The sequence below is a fragment of the Natrix helvetica genome (genome assembly GCF_964273705.1).
Source record: "Natrix helvetica genome assembly, chromosome: 3".
Taxonomy (NCBI): domain Eukaryota; kingdom Metazoa; phylum Chordata; class Lepidosauria; order Squamata; family Natricidae; genus Natrix; species Natrix helvetica.
Window position 1 is genome coordinate 69,284,843 of NC_138549.1, and position 19,712 is coordinate 69,304,554.

Consider the following 19,712-nt stretch of genomic DNA (forward strand, 5'->3'; position numbering starts at 1 on the left):
CCACAGTGAGAGTTATGACTTTAAACGATGTTTCTTAACCTTAGCAATTTTAAGATGTATGGACTTCAACTCCCAGAATCCCCCAGCCAGCATATTAAAGTTGCTAAATTTGAAAAACATGGCTTTAAAGTAACAACACCAATTAAAGTTGCCATTATGTTTTTTTCTCTGCTCCTATGGGTCAGTTGACCAAATGTTTTCAAAAAGGTACAAATTATTTGAAACCACTAGTAAAATTATGGTAACTTTGGATTTGTAGAATTATTATAAAGTCTGTTCCTAAATCCCTAGATAATCAAATTTCAAATCATCTTTAAAATATTGTAAAACAAAATCAGTTAAATGTAGAACAAGATGTCTACATGATTGTGATTAAAATATGGAGAATTCCAGGCCCCTGAGTAAATATGCATGTGTATCTAGATTCCTATAATACTGCATGAAAATGCAGCCTTCCTACGTTCCTTAGAATCTATTCTAAGGTTCATGCAATTTATAGGATGCTCCCTCTGCAAGGTTGTTCTTGGCCAGGGGTGTCCAAACTTGGGAACTTTAAGACTTGTGGACTTCAACTCCCAGAATTCCCCAGCCAGCATGGCTGGCTGGGGAATTCTGGGAGTTGAAGTCCACAAATCTTAAAATTCCCAAGTTTGGACAGCCCTGTTCTTGGCTCTGCAGAACATTAGATAGTAACCAATGGTGGGTTGCCAATTTTTTTACTACTGGTTCGGGTGCGCTCATGTGATGCTTCTGCGCATGCGCAGAAGCGTCTGGGTGGATGGGCGGAGCCTTCCACTGCCGCTACTACCAGTTCCCCTGATCCAGGCCGAACCGGGAGCAACCCACCTCTGATAGTAACCCTATGGTTTCAATGACAAGCTGTATGATGATTTTGCTTAACCTTGTTTGCCTGTATCCCGGCTGTCATTCTGGTAACAATTCCTAGTTTGTGTTATCAGAATTGCTTCCAAATGCTTGGGAGAAATAAATGTAGTGTCTTCTCGTATATTCCTATAGGGATTCTATTTTCATTAGTACCAACGTCACGGGGAAATATTTGTGAAATTGAATAATTGCAACAGTTACCAGTTGTGAATGTTGACATTTGAATTAAAATAATACTTTTCAGACTCACGGAAATCCAGTTCTTGAATTCAAAGTGCATTGGGTCAATTCCAGGACAGATATATTTATACTTGCTGTGATTCATATTATACTGCTGTAGGTCATAATTAGTCATATTTCTCTTTAACGTTGACAGTTAAGTTACCTAGGAGACACTTCTGTTTTCTCAGCAAGGAACTAAGACTTTTTAAATTACCTCTGGTGGTAATTCTTCATTTTGACAACATACATTTTAATTGTACTTTTCTTAGTGGGGTAGAAACAAATCTTTCTAAAATAACAGAGATCTCTTGAACTTGTAAAATGCCATTTTTCAAAAAATATTCTGAAATGAAAGAAGACAACACTAATGTTTGTTGGTATGCTGACCACGAATTCTAGGACTGTGGTGTTCTCTGAGTTTGCTTGTATTCTTGCAGATGTTTCATTACCTTAACTAGGTAACATCATCAGGGCTAGTGATGACTAATCATGCTAGCACTGATGATGTTACCCAGTCAGGTAATGAAATGTCTGCAAGAAAACAAGCAAGCTCAGAGAGCACCAAGGACCCCACATTTCAACCCTGAACTAAAAACATTCTCCTTCATTCTAGAACTAGATATATCACCAAATTTGGAGGGCACTAGATTGAGGAAGGCTGTTTTACAGAGGTACAACAATCTATGATGAGGAAATAAAAATTGGCAATCTTTAGTAACTATTTAAGAGCCCATAAAATGCAGCCTACTAAGACTGAACAGTTTGACTCTTGTGCATTTTAATTTGGAATTTCTTGATTATGTAATGTGAATTTAATAGATGGACTAAGGCTATGTTTTGTTTTAGGTGTACTTCAAATTTGCACTTGTTCCCATAATGGCAACATTAGTATTATAAGTGGATATAGTAATACTTCAATCTCAAAAACTTCTGAAAGGCCCAGGTTGGGGAAGTGTATAGAACACAAGCTGTAGTCAAGAAACTTTTTATTCTAGCACCATCAACCTGTAATGGTTAGGATGCTGTACAACAACAGGGGAGTTCGATTACTGTTATATCCTCTGTTGAAACTCACTTGGTAGGTTTTGGGGAGGCCAGTAACTTTCAGTCAGAACTATCTCACAGGGTTGTTGCTATGGAAATTGAAGGAAGGAAAATCTCCAAGTAAGCTATCTCTAATTCCTGGAAAAAAAGGGATATTGAATTAATGATATGAATGAAGTAAGTAAGTAAAGTAAATATACTATTTCCACAGTCCCCAACTCAATATTTGTGAAAACCCAATGACAGAATATGAGCACCTGAGAATTATTCCATTATTGCTGTTATCCAGCAAGTTTCCTTTGGCAGTGGTAAGGATTTTTGATAGAAAAAAATGGCAAAAGAAAGGGTGGGGGGAGATTTGGAGAAAAATAGGGGTGTTACAAAAAAATAAAGAAGCCAATTAAGTGACTGTGAGCAGGGAAGAACTGAGATATGTAACAATCAGATACAGGTAGTTCTTGACTTATATGACTATAATTGAGCCAGAATTATGATTGTAGGTTTTGCTGATCATTAAACAGGTCTTCATATGACTGACCCATTTGTATGACTTTTTTAACAGCAGCTGTAAAGCAAACTCATTCTCTGCAGCGGCATTTATTTTTGCTGGAAACTGGAAGTAAACACCACTTTTTATCAAAAGATATCATAAATGAATGCTTCCTGAATGCTCAAGATGTGATCACATGACCTTTGGAAGCAGCTGCTATAATTTTGAATCTGGGTCATAAGTGTCTTTTTGGGGATCCATCATACTTTCATGCAGTCACTAAGCAACTAATGATAAGTTGAGAACTACCTGTACTGGAATCAGTCACAAGATGGCAAGGTCAGGGGCTCTGGAGAATCACTTCAGCTTCTTTCATTGTTCCATCAGTAGCACCACAGAGGGCATCATGAAAGTTTAGTCAATGTGTGAAGTATTTCCTTTTATGAATTATGCATCTCTTCATGGACAGCTTCATTAATAACACTGAGATTTAGTTTTGTGAGAAAAATGGTCAGTGGTCAGTCATTGCTATCTCCGACTACTGATATTACTATCTTGGTTTAAAATAAATTGCGTTTGATATTTCTCTTCCATCCCTTTTGGTTGGAGACGGCCTTTTTTCAGACTGCATTTTCTTCTTGATTATGTATCATTATTAATAAACTTACAAATGTATTGCTTACTTTTTACTTTGGCTTCAGATTATTTGAAAGTAAAGTTTAAAAGCATCATTCTTAATATTTGAGACGGGCACTATTTCCTATTCTTCCTTTCTGATGACTATTCATGAACCTCTATTCTGTTTCCTTTTCTTTTAACTCATTACCACTCCTTGTACCCCAGCATACAACATCAGGGAGGTGCACGTTGCTCAATTCTCTGGTGTGCTTTTCAATTGCATATGCTAGGTATGTATGCTCAGAATGATATTAAAGGCACACATTTGACCATTCAATTATATTTTGAATGCTCATTGGGGTCATTGATCAAAATACTCTTAACATATTGATATAATTCAAGTTTTTTTTTAAATGTTCATTCTATTTTCTTACATATCTAGAAATTGCTATTTCTAATACTCAAGGATAGTACTGTACAGTACTATTGTTAAGCTGCTAAATGACATTATGAAAAATACATAGCTTGTTCTCTGTAAACCATTATATATGGTTTACAGACAAATGTATGGTTATACTATGACAGAAGTTTACACCCCTGGCTTATAGCAAATGAAACGAATATATATATATATATATATATATATGTATGTATGTATGTATGTATGTATGTATGTATGTATATATATATATATATATATATATATTTCATTTGCTATACACACACACACACACACACACACACACACACACACAGCGACTTTTCCCGCTTCGCTAAAACGGGGATGGGTGTGTGTGTGTGTGTGTGTGTGCATATATGTGTGTGTGTGTGTATACACACACACACACACATCTCCGTTTTAGTGAAGGGGAAAAAGTCGTGACACGTCACATGACGACGAGACACCACGAGTTTGACACCCCTGCTGTAAGCCCTATAGTTTCTATTACTACTTTTGTGTGTGACTTTTTCTTCTTCTTTAAATTTCCAGATGAGTATAGGATCAAACCTGTGGAGGAAGTCAAATACATGAAAAATGGGGGAGAAGATGATCAGAAAGTAGCTGCCAGAAACCAAGAAAACTTGGTATGTGTTGAATATTATTATTTAACAAGTTGGATGCTATTCTATGTCTGCAATGAAAGGTGAAGTATGTAGAACACTTAAAGCTCTGAAGAAGAACTTTCTTGAAAATGCCATCACTATTTATAGCTTAGAGGCAAAGTGTGAAATGCTACCTTCACTGCTTGTCTTTATGAATTATCCCATTTTTAATACTGTGAAGTGTGCTCCAATACAGCAGGCATTTATATTCAATCCTTTGCAAGAGGCAATACTGCTTGGCTCATGATAAATGTGTTTTGCATGCAAAGGAGCTGTTACCAACACAGAATTTACTGCCTGTTGAAGAAGGAAGCTACCTGTTCTTAAGATGATGTCTATCATTATTTACTCTGTGGGATCCCATCCTGAATTTTAAAGAGTTGGACATATAAATATACATAATATGATCATAACAGAATTTGCAAGAATATTTTTAGTAATATGTTATAATGTATACTCTTGTTTCTAGCTTTATACTTTTGTAATATTCTTGTTTTATCCTGAGTTGCATATTGCCAGGGTCTGTGTGCTTTGCAGTTCTGTGGGTAAGGAGGAATTAAACTTCGTAGTAAAGTAAAATTTAAAACACTATTCTTTATAGCAGGGTTGTCAAACTCAAGGCCCGGGGGCTGAATCTGGCCCACCGAGTGCTTAGATCTGGCCCACGGGCCCACCCTGGAAACAGCGAAGAACCAGCCCAGGGTGCCTCTGCCAGTGAAAACAGAGCTCAGGAAGGCTGCACAAGACCCACCTGGGCTCTGGTTTTGGCTGCAATGGCCTCCTGCAGCCTTCTGCCAGTGAAAATGGAGGCCCGGGGAGGCCATGTGCTCTGTTTTTGCTGGCAGAGGGCTGCAGGAGGCCATCACGGTCAACAACAGAGCCTCAACAAGTGACATCGAGTTGGCCATACCCACCTTGGCCACGCCCTAACCACCACCACCAAGCCCCTGAGATCAAACATAATCCTGAGGCAGCCCTCAATGAAATCGAGTTTGACATCCCTGCTTTATAGCCTCAGAAATTTGATTGAAATTAATAATTGAAATTGATTGGTTGGCAAATGACTAGAATATGCTGGGAGAATTTACATTTTTAGATTGGACTTCTGAACTCCCAATATTTGAAAAACTCTTGAATCCTATCTATATATACCAGACGAAACAATATGAAGTCCTCACCATCTTACTTTTGATCTGTTAAATTTCATATACTCTGTTTTTGGGGGAATCCGTTTCTATCAACTTTAACCTGCCAGAGAAACACTGCAAGGTGTAGAGGAGTTTAAGATACGTTTTCAGTTATGCTTTCAGCTTTATCATCATCTCCATTCCTGGAAGAATTGCTGACTATTTTTAAGGGAAAGGGATTGGGGAGCAGAGGCTGTTTGCGATCAAAAGAAAAGAAAAGAAAGAAAGAAAAAAAGAAAAATGAGTATTCTAGCTTGTCATCTGCAAATCCTAATTCATTTTTCATTTCCAGGTAAAAAGTACAAGATAAGATAATTTTTTGTTTGGCAAATATTATGGCTATTTGTATTAACAAGTATAAGAAAAGTTGGGCATTATTAAAAATGTTTTTGCTTTCATTTTTAATTCTGATGATGAAATCAATCAGTGGCTTTCAAGTTGAAGCAAATATAACAACTTCTTGGAAGATTTCAGATACCAGTAGAAGTTTGATGTTTTTATTTCTATGCGAATAGTGAATACATATATTAAAACTCAGCTTATTTATTTTCCTGACTAAATCAGTTTTTTTAATACAGACTATTTAATAATGAACAAAATGTTTATCAATGAGAATCTTTTTTTCTTTTTAATCAGAAGGAAATAGTAAGCACTTTTCTGCCAACATGCTGGATAAAATTTTCTAGGTTTACTTAAAGATCGCTATCAGGGAGGAGCAAATAAAGATAGAATACATTGAATTCATTGTGTTTACAATATCAACATTCTCTGGGATCTTACCTTATAATTCCCATTCATTTTTAAATGTAAAAACTAGATTACTGATTAATCAGTTTACAAGTGTAATTATGTTTAATTTGGAGTACATCTTCTCTGTCAAATTAGGATCTGACAGCATTATGTTGTGCTATATATAAATCAGATATTCATAGTCTGAATATCCTCCAGATTTATTGACTTCAATTCCCAGATTTCTCAGTAATTGCCATGCTAAGGAATATTTGGTTTTGAGATTTTTAAAACTTACTTTAAAGGTGGTTCAGATTGGTCTTGCCCAAGTATTTAAAAAATTTCTCTGTAGGTAGTCCTCAACTTTAGACCATAATTGAGCCCAAAATTTATGTTGCTAAGCGAGACAAGTGAATTTTGACCCATTTTATGACCTTTCTTGTCACAGTTGTTAAGTGAATCACTTTTCACAGTTGTTAAGTTAGTAACCCTGTTCTTAATCAAATCTGGCTTCCTCATTGACTTTATTTGTCAGAGGGTTCACATGACCCCAGGACACTACACTGGTCATAAATATGAGTCAGTTGTTAAACATCTGAATTTTGATCAAATGACCATGTGAATGCTGCAAAAGTTGTAAGTATGAAAAATGGTCATAGGCTTCAGTGCTGTTGTAACTTTGGTCACTAAATGAATTGTTGTAAGTTACCTGTATAAGAATTGCAACTATATTGTTTGAAATCTGCGTCCTAGCTTGGGAAGGAAGTAACATTAATGCAAACTGTATCAAGAGAAAATAAAACAATATGTCCAAAATTTAGAAAGATCTGAATCTGGCGGATATTATTTATACTTATTTTAAGGCCAGTAGAAAAGTTGTTTCAGTGGCCCTTTAGTTTGGAATGGGGTGAGGTAGAAAGCACTAGTTTTGAAAACGAAATTGTTTCTATACAGTATTTGATCTACTTTTCTGTTACATTAAAGGATTGTGCTCACTGTTGTAAAATACTTTTTATTTTGTTTGGAGCAAAGATAGAGGGAAATTTCTACTGTTCTTTCTGAAGAAACCTAAAAATTATTTTTGATTTGAAGCCTTGAGGGTACTTGGAAGTTGTAACTATTCATATTATTAGTACATATTCTTTATTTATAGATTCCATTTTTTTTATCAGAGGATCAGAGTTGACAAAATAAAGCAACAGAGCTGATTACCAAACATTAAAAGCAATGCTTACATTCAAAACAGCAGGAACAAGCACATTAAGAGGATTCAAAAGCCTACGGCAAGAGATGTATCTTAAGCAGTCAGCTAAATTGAACTAATGGTAATTGCAAATACATTGCCAAGGGTAGGAAATTCCATAATGAGGGTTCCTTAATGAAGATTATGCTTTTAGAAGCATCTGGGGGCTTAAGACAATGGAAAGGTTTTACCCTTTTCATTAAAGGAGACCAGACCCTTCTACAGTTTTGTTGGGTCAATCTTAATCTAATGCAGATAGACTTCCTCTGAAAAAAGATGCAGGATTATCTGGAAAATGTGGTTTTAGTTGGTTAACAAGGATGTTTTGACGACTTCTGGTATTAGCAGTTTTTCTCATCCTGGCCCTTCCAGATGTTCTGGATTTCATCTTTCAGAATTTCCATCTAACTGAAAACCATGTGATTTGGGAGTTCTGAATTTTAAAATGTAAAATGTTTTGATGGATAGAAAAATAGGGAAAATTGTATTATAATATTTTTATTACAGATGAAAAAGATAAAAAAACATTCCAGTTATAGAGTTAAGTAACTATAAAGAAAATTATTGCTGAAGAATGAAAAAAAATCTTTTTATAAATATTTAGGTATGAGATCTGTGTAAATAAGGTGATGGTCCAGTTAAAGAGATATGTTTATCTTTACTCTTGAAAGTACTCAGTGCTTTATCTGAACAGCAGCACATCCAGTTCATAAAAAAGCCATAACAACATCTCAGTTTAACATTCAAAATAATATTGGCATAATTGCACTACTGATGATATTTCTGTGTAAAATATTACCTCTAAGGAAGGTAAAATGAGATTGATAGTGTATTCCTTTCATTCAGCATTAGTCTCATTGAGGCACAAATTGTTAGTCACATGCTCTTTGTATTTTCGTACAGATTTTAAAAATGTAATTAGGCTTTGTTTGAAAGTTGATCAACTGATCAGAACAACATGCAACATAAATCTGTAATTTGGATTTTAAAAAATATAAAATAATCAGAAGTTAAACCCAAGAACATACATGGTAAGCCTCCTTATGGTTGCCAGGAATCAAACATTCCAAAAACTCAGTTAAAATTAAGTACTTATCCAAAGGGACAAAAATTTATTTCATAAATAGTTTGTAGTTTGACAGTGTAGAAAAGTAATGTCACCCCCAGTTCAGTCTGTTCAGTTTAATGAAAAAGGTAACTGGGGTCAGTGGGGTGAGTGGTTAGCTAAACAGTTAACTCTGTCTTATATAAAGCTTACAAACTATGACTGCCTTCAGCACAGCGAAGTGCTCAAAACAGCATAAGACATGTTCCACTCAAAGTAATTTTTAAAGGTCTATAAAAAGTTATTAATGCCTGTTAGTCTAGTTTCCAAGTCTCTAAGCTGCACCATCCACAGTTACAGTCACAGTCTCTTGCAATAGAAAAGACTTTGGACAGTAGTAAATCTCCCCAACTGCAGTTGACCTATCAAAAGAACTCCAATCAGTCTGGGAAGTCACAAATAAGAACAATATATAATGAACTATGAGTTTGTCTCACCTTTAAGTATTCTTAACCCCACTATCAAAAAAAGAACTGGGTAAAAATCGAATTCATAGAAGAGTATCAAGGCAGATTCTATTGCTGATTGAGAAAAATAACTATGCTAGTCTCAAGTTTACAAAAAAAGAATAGTATCCTGAACATGCAGCTGCCAAAAAAGCCAACACAGTTCTAGGCTGCATCAACAGAGGGATAGAATCAAGATCATGTGAAGTGTTAATACCACTTTATAGTGCCTTGGTAAGGCCACATTTGGAATACTGCATTCAGTTTTGGTCACCACGATGTAGAAAAGATGTGGAGACTCTAGAAAGAGTGCAGAGAAGAGCAACAAAGATGCTTAGGGGACTGGAGACTAAAACATATGAAGAACGGTTGCAGGAACTGGGTATGTCTAGCTTAAGAGAAAGAAGGACTAGTGGAGACATGATAGCAGTGTTCCAATATCTCAAGGGTTGCCATAAAGAAGAGGGAGTCAAACTATTCTTTAAGGCACCTGAGGGTAGAACAAGAAGCAATGGGTGGAAACTAATCAAGGAGAGAAGCAATTTAGAACTGAGGAGAAATTTCCTGACAGTTAGAACAATTAATCAGTGGAACAGCTTGCCTCCAGAAGTTGTGAATGCCCCAACACTGGAAGTCTTTAAGAAGATGTTGGATAGCCATTTGTCCGGAACAGTATAGGGTTTCCTGCTTAGGCAGGGGGTTGGACTAGAAGACCTCCAAGGTCCCTTCCAACTCTGCTATTGTATTGTATTGTATTATTGTATTTTCTGAGGAAATTTTATATATTTTCTTGCTGCTGCAGAAGAGATTTTTAGTGAATGGATATTTGCAATTTATGTCTAGGCATGATTTATGAATCTCTGTTATTTATAAGCATCATTTATAATCCTGTGGCAAGCTGAAGTTCTTACTTGATAATGTTCATTTTACATATGTTTGTATCTGTTCCTGTTTGCTGTGTAGACATATAATACAGATGAGGTTAGAGAAAGTTATATCAGAATAATTTGCTGTGTAATAGCTCGACTATTTAATTTTTACTGTTTAGCAAAGCATTTTGCTTCTTCCATTGTTGGAAATGTAGTGAGAAGACAAAAAAAATCTGTTCCAGGATTAAAAGGCTGTTAGGTATTAATTATGAATGAAAAGATACTAATGGTAATAAGTAAACATCACATATCATAGATAAAAACTGTATTGAATTAACAAATGTTGACAGAAATTGTCAGAATCATTTCCTCCACTGTTTGTTCTTGGACAATATTTTATAGTGCAATGTGTAGCCTTTTGATAATGTATGTTTGTTATGATGTTGGGTTGAATTAGTTTCTTCTCTAAATTGTAATTATTGTTCTATTTTCATTGCATTTGCTTAACTGTAGGGTTTTCAAATGAAATATAAAGTAAAGGCCTTTAATAATAATCAGTAATGTCAAAAGGTGGTTTTATGAAAACAATACTTTAAAGTTCCTGACCATTGATTTTTTTTTTATTGATGCAAGCAAGCTACATTTGCAAGTATTATAAACATATTTTATACTTCCATACATCATCATTAGTTTCCCAAACAGGCCTCACAGTGGAAAAACCGCTGTGCTAGAAAATTGTAGATGTTCAAATTTAACAAAGAATCATTTGTGCTATGAAGTGGGGGGGGGGGGGGGTCCAATAAGGGAAATTTATTTAGGTTCATTATACAAAAAGGTTTATTTTAAGGTAAATATTTTAATATGTTCAGCTGATTTAAGTGAAATCAGTGAACAGGTATTTCTTTTGACTGAACAAATTTGAACAGTAGCTGATGAAATATTTAATTTTTAATCTGAATTTCAAAATCATTTGTTATTAGAGGAGATATGATTTTACAAATTAGATTCTGATGTCAGACTTTGCATCCTTGTTTAATTATGGCATTATGTATGTACCCAGCCTTTGAGGATTTCCAATATTTAATTTTTACCATTGTGTATGTGTGAAGCAGGTGGCCCCTCTCATTTGTCCATCAAATAATATATCACTTGTTCACAAAATCCTACTTTCTGTACACATTCTCTGAATTACCACATTGATTCACATTTGGCCAAATTTCCTAGGTCTGGAAAGTGGACTGCATTATAAGAATGAAAAGTTATTCAAAAGCTTCATGAGATGAAGTTATTTTCATTTTTCCCTATATTAAAGCTGAAATAACAGCTATGAAATCATTATAAAAGGGAGACAAATTATAAACCACTTTATATATTCCTTTTCTTAACCTTTTCTTGTCTTTGGAATGAATTTCACTTTCTTTTCTTAACCATGGTTAACTATCGGTATGTAGTCCTTCCCCAGTATTAACAATTAAAAATAATCATAGTACAGCTTCTGTTTAATTAGAATATGAAAATTTGGCTGAAAGTTGATTTCAAATCCTGTTAAAAGAGGAATTTCAATCAGCCTTAATAATTATTTATTTGATTATTTGTTTCTTTCATATTTTTGTATATAGTCAACAATCGCAGGACTCTGGTGTATAATTGTGACACAATAACACAAAGACCGTACTATAAAACAATCTTTAAACTAAGGTAAAGATAAAAGTTTCCCCTGTCCAGTTGCGCCTGACTCTAAGGGGCAGTGATCATCTCTGTTTCCTAGCCGAGGGACCCAGCATTGTCCAAAGATGCTTCCATGGTTCTGTGGCTGGCATGACTGTATGATGGGATGCATGGAACGCTGTTACCTTCCCACTACGAAAGTGGTGCCTATTTAACTACTTGCATTTTCAAGCTTTCAAACTACTAGGTTGACAAGAGCTGGGGCAAAAATGGGAGCTCACCCATCACATGATACTGCTAAGCCACTGCATATTCTTAACCTAATCTTTAAAATAATAGACAGTAATTGTCAAATAGTCATACTGTAGGCCAAATGAAGTTCCTAAATGAAAGAGCAAGCGATGCTGGCTGTACTTTTGGAAACACTATTTCTAGACTATGTTTACTGCTATTCCTGAAAAAAGCATCTCATTCCAATTGCATGGAACTTTCAATAGGGAGCTGGGCTCATAATATGCCCTCTCTTGATGACCAGCTTGAGTAGTCAGAATCCTACTTATTAAGATGGTATATATATATATCCTGATATCCTGGTGCCACACAATAAAGGGTTTTCTAGGCCGTGGCCAGCATTTTGAACTGGGCCTAGAACTCAACTGGTAATCAGCACAGTAACCTTATGGCAAGTATTATTCTGAAATAGTTGGTTTCCCCAACTAGCAGCTGCATTGTTATGCCTGGGGGAAAGTGGTAGCTTTTGAATCATCGTCAAGAATGTATTGGAATAGTCCAGTCAGTACTAATCAGAGCATAAGCTGCTGTCATCAGTGTCCTGGTCCAAATAGGACGATGCAGTAATTGGGACACCAGCTGCAGCAAGGTAAAGTTCTCCTGGGCATAACTTCCATCTGCTGCTCCAGCAGGAACTATGAATCCAGGGTAATGCAAGTCATGGATTAGCTACTTCAAAGGAGGATCTCTAACCCTAACCAACCCTTAGCTGACAATTCTAGATAATATTGCAACTACTATGTATTGCAAATACTATTTCTAAAGCAACTTTAGGAACCTCAATACATTCATGTAAGCATTGTATAAAAGTCTTGATATTTATAACCTGTTTCATTATTCTTGACCATATAGAAAATAAATATCAAAAGTTCCATTTTAGTACTAAAAGCTTAAGAATTGATTGAACTAATGTGACCATGAAATAGCAGTAGGATCCTTTAGGATCAGGCAGGAACACCTATGAAGTTATTTAATATTTATTTGATTTAGCTGATTATTTTGGATGCCCGTTGCAGATTGCCTGCTGTCAGATTTCTCTGGTTGCTAGTGTCTTTGAGACAAAGCCATGGCAGGCAATCTACTGTAGTCTTAGGCATCGCCAGGTTTTATCAAATAGCAAAATGGCAGGTGTGTGTTTGTGTGTGTGTGTGTGTGTGACACACCAAATATCTCATCTGCTGATGGACATTATGTGGTGCTGCCCACTTATTTGTCACTGCCCATTTAATGCTGTCCTCCACTTCAGTGTGTGATTCCTAGCTTCCAAAAAAACTAGCTGTGCTCTCCTGCAGAATGGGAAATAGGTAGAAATTTATCTTGGAATGGATTTTTAGGTAAAAATGTAATATGGCTAAAATAAAGATCCTGCCTTTAGAGACATGCAGTCATGGAAATGCAGTTCAGGAAATGGCACCTGCTAGACAACCTTGTCTGGACTTGAAAATTAAGCAAAGTCAGGACTAGTTAGGCTAGACCTGAAAGCCAAAAAAAGGGGGCACTTAAGTATTGCTGCCAAGTAAATTGCATGGCAGAGTCTAAACCAAGACTTGAGTTTAGCTTACGTCTGCCTCTATCTTTTCATCATACATGTAGCCAAGTCTTGCACAACCTATTAATTTGAGATTTCGTTACTCTCAAAAGCAGCAACCTTGTATCATGTTTCTTTTCCTATCCTCCTACAATGCCATTAAGCTTATGTGACATCTAATTCATGACATAATGTTAAAATTTCTATTTCCGTAACTATTCATTATAGAAAGTAAAGTGGAAATGTTTCAAAGGGTTGCAGTTTTAGATGCCAACAGGCAGCCTATTTTTGAAAAAAATATATTTTTAAGACATGTTTATTAAAGTCAGAAATCTGTGTAGGCGTGAGTTCTGTTATGAATGCCCGTCTATTAAAAGAGAGCTTGTCTATCAACAGTATGGAAATACATTCTTTATCTTACTAATTTCATGCCTACATCTGTTTGCTGTATATTTCCTGCTTTAAGGAAGTATTTAAAAATAAGCAAAACATTGATTTGAAACATTTTAACTCCTTCATGTAAGATTTTAATGAAGTTGTTCTGGGAACTTGCCAGCAGTGAATAGACCAATCCAAAATGAAGTTGATAAACTAAATGTTAAAAAGTGCCTCGCTTATGGCAAGCATATGCTAGAAAATAATTATGTATTTTATAAAGTATTTATATTGTGTGTCTCATTCTGTTCGATTATATGATACCCAAAGTGTACCAAAGGGCTCCAACAAACCAATTGTAAAATATATCACAACGAAATCCACACAGTTCATTTACAATAATAGTGCTAATGAAACCACTACCCTCTAAAGTTTCCTAATTAAACCGATGCAGCCATCCAAAGCAAAATAAAACCTGTAGAAAAAGCTTTTTTTGGACAAGTCGAGTTTTTTTGAAATCTACCTGGGAAAAAGCCCCAAACTGTACAGATTTGCAAAGAACATTCCCCAGCCAGATTAATATTATGAGGAAATTTATCTCTGCAAACTAGTCTTTCTGTCCAGATTTCAGTACTTCCAGAGATGAGTCCTCAATTAAATCTTTATAATGTTAAGAAAGCCGTTGATCCTCAGCTACTTGAAGCATACTATAAGGTTAAAGAGCACCACTCAACATCTGTCAAACAAAGATAAATTTTGAAAAACTTTAGCAGAAACCACAGATACTAAATATGCAATAAATCAGGATTTCCATAAACCCAACATTCACTGGGAGATTTTAAGACTTTTTTTCTTTAGCTCTAATCTGATTTTCTTTTTTAAAAGAGAGAGAGGGGGGGGGGAATGCATTTGTATTATTTGATCTCCCCTTTGTTTTCCTGATGATTAAATACAGAATTTGTTCAGAAATTTAATTTGAAGCATAGTGTTTTATCTTGTGATAAAAGAGATATGACATATTATTGAGATATGTTTTTTGGCAAGCTGGTGTATAGTGATACATAGATAAATTGTCTTTAGTGATAGCAGCAAGTCATGTTTTGCTTCTAATAATGGAGATGTAACACTGATCCTTCTCATTCTGAGTAGTGAAATATAGTACATGGTCTTATATAGCCAAGAAATTAAAAGACACTTGCTCCTGGGGAGGAAAGCTATGGCAAATCTAGACAGGATACTAAAAAGCAGAAACATCACCCTGCTTACAAAAGTGTGTATAGTCAAAGCTATGGTTTTCCTAGTTGCAATATATGGTTGTGAAAGTTGGACCATAAGAAAGGCTGAGTGCCAAAGAATTGAGGCCTTTGAACTATGGTGCTGGAGAAGACTCCTATGAGTCCCTTGGACTGCAAGGTGATCAAACCAGTCAGTCCTAGAGGAGATCAAGCCTGACTCCTCTTTAGAAGGCCAGATCCTCAAGATGAAACTCAAATAATTTGGCCATGAGAAGGACTCACTGGAGAAGAGCCTAATGTTGGGAAAGATTGAGAGCAAAAGAAAAAGGGAACGACAAAGAATGAGGTGGCTGGATGGAGTCATCGAAGCAGTAGGAGTGAACTTAAATGGACTCCAGAGGATGGTAGTGGACAGGAAGGGGGAATGTTGTCCATGGGTCGGACATGACTTCGCAACTAACAACAATAACATGGTCTTTCTTCCTCCCATGCTATAAACAGTGCAGTCCACTAATTGCTTGATACATCTCATGTGAGGCTAGAAGAGTATGATCTAGTCTATGACTTTGACTGCCTTTCTTATGCTGTGTTAAATTTACATTTACCAACAAAGATATAAAGGGTAAATAGAAATTTAACACAAAAATAGTTTGTTGTGAAAGCAACTGCCTGCGAAGGTTCCTGGATTGGGGCTGAAAGGTGAAAGCGGAAGCAGTATGCTCTGTCCCATATTTGGGTAGACCAGGTTGCCCTGATAAAAAAACACTTTTTCTTTTGCAGTGCTGCCACAGAGGCCAGAAAATACTTGTGTGTTAAATGTAAATGTTGCATAAAATCCATGCGTGGATTGAATGCCCAGCGGTCCATTCTGTATTCTCGTTCTCAGTTCTGTGTAGGATAATTACTATGCATTTGAGCTTACGTATATCTAGCTATGTGTGCCTAACTCATATGCAAATGTTGACACTGTGTGCATTGTGTGGGTGGCTGCAGTCCTGCGCCTTCTGTATGCCTAGGCATCTGTAGACTTGGAAGTATTCCAAATTGGTCCTCAAGATTGTTTCATGGGCTTTAACAGTACTGGTGTGTTGGGATAAGTTAAATGCCCCCTGAATGAAACTTTCCCATTTCCAGTGACTCTTAAGACAGTACCATATGTGTCTTTGTATCCTTATAATTTTATCTGTAATGCCTTGCCATCTGGTGTCTCTCAGGCCTCATTACTGCCAGCTTTCCAGGAAGCTCTGAAGATTTATTTGTTTACCTGGACTTTTCCTTGAATAAGTCCTACAGTATTGCTCTGCACGGGGCTGCAACTGAGGTTGGTTTCACTTCTCTTAATGTTACTGTAACATTTGTACCACATCGGCTTGAATTTCTTAAAGACATTTTACAAATAATGTAATCATTATAATTATTACAATTGTATTGTAATTTGTAAAGGAACGTGGTGGCTCAGTGGCTAAGACGCTGAGCTTGTCAATCAGAAAGGTCGGCATTTCAGCGGTTCAAATCCCTAGCGTTGCGTAATGGAGTGAGCTCCATTACTTGTCCCAGCTTCTGCCAATCTAGCAGTTGGAAAGCATGTAAAAATGCAAGTAGAAAAATAGGAACCATCTTTGGTGGGAAAATAACAGCGTTCCATGCACCTTTGGTGTTTAGTCATGCCGGCCACATGATACAGAGACGTCTTTGGACAGTGCTGGCTCTTCGGCTTTGAAATGGAGATGAGCACTGCCCCCTAGAGTCGGGAACGACTAGGACATATGTGCGAGGGGAACCTTTACTTTTATCTTACTGTGATTTAATGTATTATCTGTAGTCCTGGCATAATAGGCAAAAAGAACGATAAAAACAGTGAATACAAATATAAAAACCATAGTAATAAATATTGTAAAAAACCACATAAGTAACAGCTGATCATAACTTTGGTTTCAAATTTATAAAAACGATGCAAGATCTTTCTTTAAACCTCAGTGCAAAATGAAACGTATTAGCAACAAAAGACTTTTAATACTTTGGGAAAGCAAAGTATTCCCAATTATCCCTTTTCATAAGATGAAAATCAACTAGCCATTTCCTAGGCAGCGTTACAGAAGTGGCTTGCCAATGCCTTGTTCAAGGGTGTTAAAAAAAAAAAAATTTCCAAGTGAGTATATGGATCTATACATTCCACAAACAGCCAAAGTTGGCTAGGTGCTGCCACCTGCTGACATCTATAGGATGTACAGTTTCCTTTGGAGGAAACTGGAGATTCTTAGTCTTCAGTAGTAGTAGTAGGCATGAGTTTAAATGGACTAGAAGCAGTAGGCGTGAGCTTAAATGGACTCCAGAGGATGTAGAGGACATGGAGCCCTGGAGGAACCCTGTCCATGGGGTCGCAATGGGTCAGACACAACTTCGCAACCAACAACAACATGGAGATTCTTAGTCTTCTGGGTCACGGTTGTCCCAAAAGGGCCTTTTCAAAAGGCAACAGGTCTTTCTTTGTTTTTCCTTGAAGACACTTCACTTCTCATCCTAGAAGTTTCTTCACTTCTGATTGAATGATGGAGAATGGAAGGATTTTATCTAACAAATTACTTTGTTGCTGTTCTTTTCCTCTTGGGAACAGCTGCTTCAGATATTATCTTACTTCTGTTAGCTTGAAAGTTCATTACAAAGCAATACATATTGTGCATCATTTGTTTAAAATAAATGTGGGGCAGATAAATGTCATACTTTGCAATTCAACATTTTCATGTCATTTAAAATTCACATGGAAAGGTTCTGTGGCATAACCTTGACTGGTTTTAGGCTTATCAGATCCATATAAAGAATGTGTGGGTTTTAAAAGTCAGAATTTGTGTATTGCCCAGTTCAGTGAAACAGGCACATTCTATATATTTTTCTTTGTGTTTCTTAGATTGCTGTTTACAGCTGTAATTGTTGCTACAGAAAGCCTCTTTAGTATCTTTCTAGCCTTAAGTGCCAGGTTAAGTGATCAAGGGCTTTCTTCAGAAGTATAAACAGTATGCATGTTATTCTATCATTCATGTTTCATCCTTCAGAAATCTTGGACATAGAAAAGGAAAAGCAAGCAGTTCTTCTCATTTTCCTGTAGTAAGCAGCTCATGGCCTGCTCTTCTTAGATGCTCATTAGATCACTGTTACCCACTAGGATATGAAGGAATAAGCCCATTTTTTTTGCTGGCCTGCTGTGAGGTCAAAGCAATCCACAACTGGATAAGAGTTAAGTGGGCTCCTTGTAACACAACATGTCACAATTGTTTTTGCAGGCTGAAGATTACATGGTTATCCATCATACACTTTGCATAAACTGTTCAGAAAGCAATGGCCCAGGAAGCAGTGCTGAAAACACAGGATTACTTTTAGGTATATAGCAACCATACTGTAAAATAAGGCAGAACCTAAATCCCATTTATGAAAATTGAATGAGGGCTCTACAGAGTTAGCGGTTCCCTCCTCCCTTTAGTATTGTGTAGCATAGAAAGGAAAATTGAAAAGGGAATAGAATCAGTAGCTTTTATTTTCCTCAAGGGTAGAAGCTTTGTTTTAGTAAGTTCACTCAGCTGAGCTAATCACCATAAACTAGAGACACCTAATAGTCCTGGAGAAAGTTTGAAGATCAGCTGTTCTGAAAAATAATTTTTTAAAACCCTATATTATTTGCAAGTTGGCTAACTACAATCATATGAAGACTTATGCTGAACAAAAAAGATGAGAGAGAGACCAATTCCTGATCATTGATACTTGGCCTTTTTATCATATATCTATATTTATTTTAAGAAAAACAAGGCACACCAAGCCTGAAGAAGAATGGTTTTAAAATGAACTTTGCTATGAATTAAGTGGATAATTTGTATCCTCAGAAATCCAATTGTTGCTTTGTAATTATGGACAGTTTGACAGTCTGTACTAGCAAATGAGAAGCCATAAATTCTTAATTATCAACCTCTAATCTTGTCAGCCTAACAATGGAATGATGATCTAGAGATCATTTAGCAAGAGTGTCTTTTCATGATTGTTTAAAATGAATCTTTCACTCTTCTGCGGGATTTAATGTAATAAAAAGTAGTAATTGTAATTTTGAGAGAGCATCCCACAATTTTTCAGTGATCTGGTAGCTTAAAAATGCAAAGAACTATACAATAATTATCCTAGCTGGAGTGTGCTGCAAATGGGGTAAATAGGCTATGGTTTCCAAGAATAGAAATGGGAAATTATGAAAGATTTATAATGGATATTATTTCCATCCCAACCTAAATTTACAACTTTTTGTGAATTGTGTGGTATGACTAATTAATTGGAATGCATAATATATTACCATGCTAACAGCAGTGTTTAGTTAACTTTGGCTGATCTTGAAAAAGTTAAGTAATGTTGGTACTTGTATAAGACACTACAAGGAAATCCCAAAGCTGTAGGCTAAACTGGAAAGTTTAGAAAATTATTCCAGAATAAGGCATTGGCAAACCCATTAGATACTATTGCCAAGAAAACTAAAATCTAAAAGCTTGACCTCAAGAAGCTTATTTACTGTATATATTTGTATATATAAGCCAAAAATGCTAGGTGGCAAAAAAACACCACCAAAATTGCATTCAACATATTTGTGAGTCTGTATAGATCTATGCATTAATGTATGAATTCTTATTTAAAGTACCCAAATA

The 19,712-nt window shown here is 36.0% G+C and overlaps 1 protein-coding gene across 1 annotated transcript in view; it reads left to right on the forward strand.

Annotated features, from left to right (window-relative positions):
* The window catches only part of LOC309389251 (uncharacterized protein C1orf21), a 144,787-nt gene that overhangs the window by 63,850 nt on the left and 61,225 nt on the right, over positions 1-19,712 (forward strand). The window contains exon 3 of the mRNA XM_081947394.1: positions 4,251-4,345. Within this exon, the coding sequence (XP_081803520.1) occupies positions 4,251-4,345 (95 nt within the window). The remainder of the gene's footprint in view (positions 1-4,250; positions 4,346-19,712) is intronic.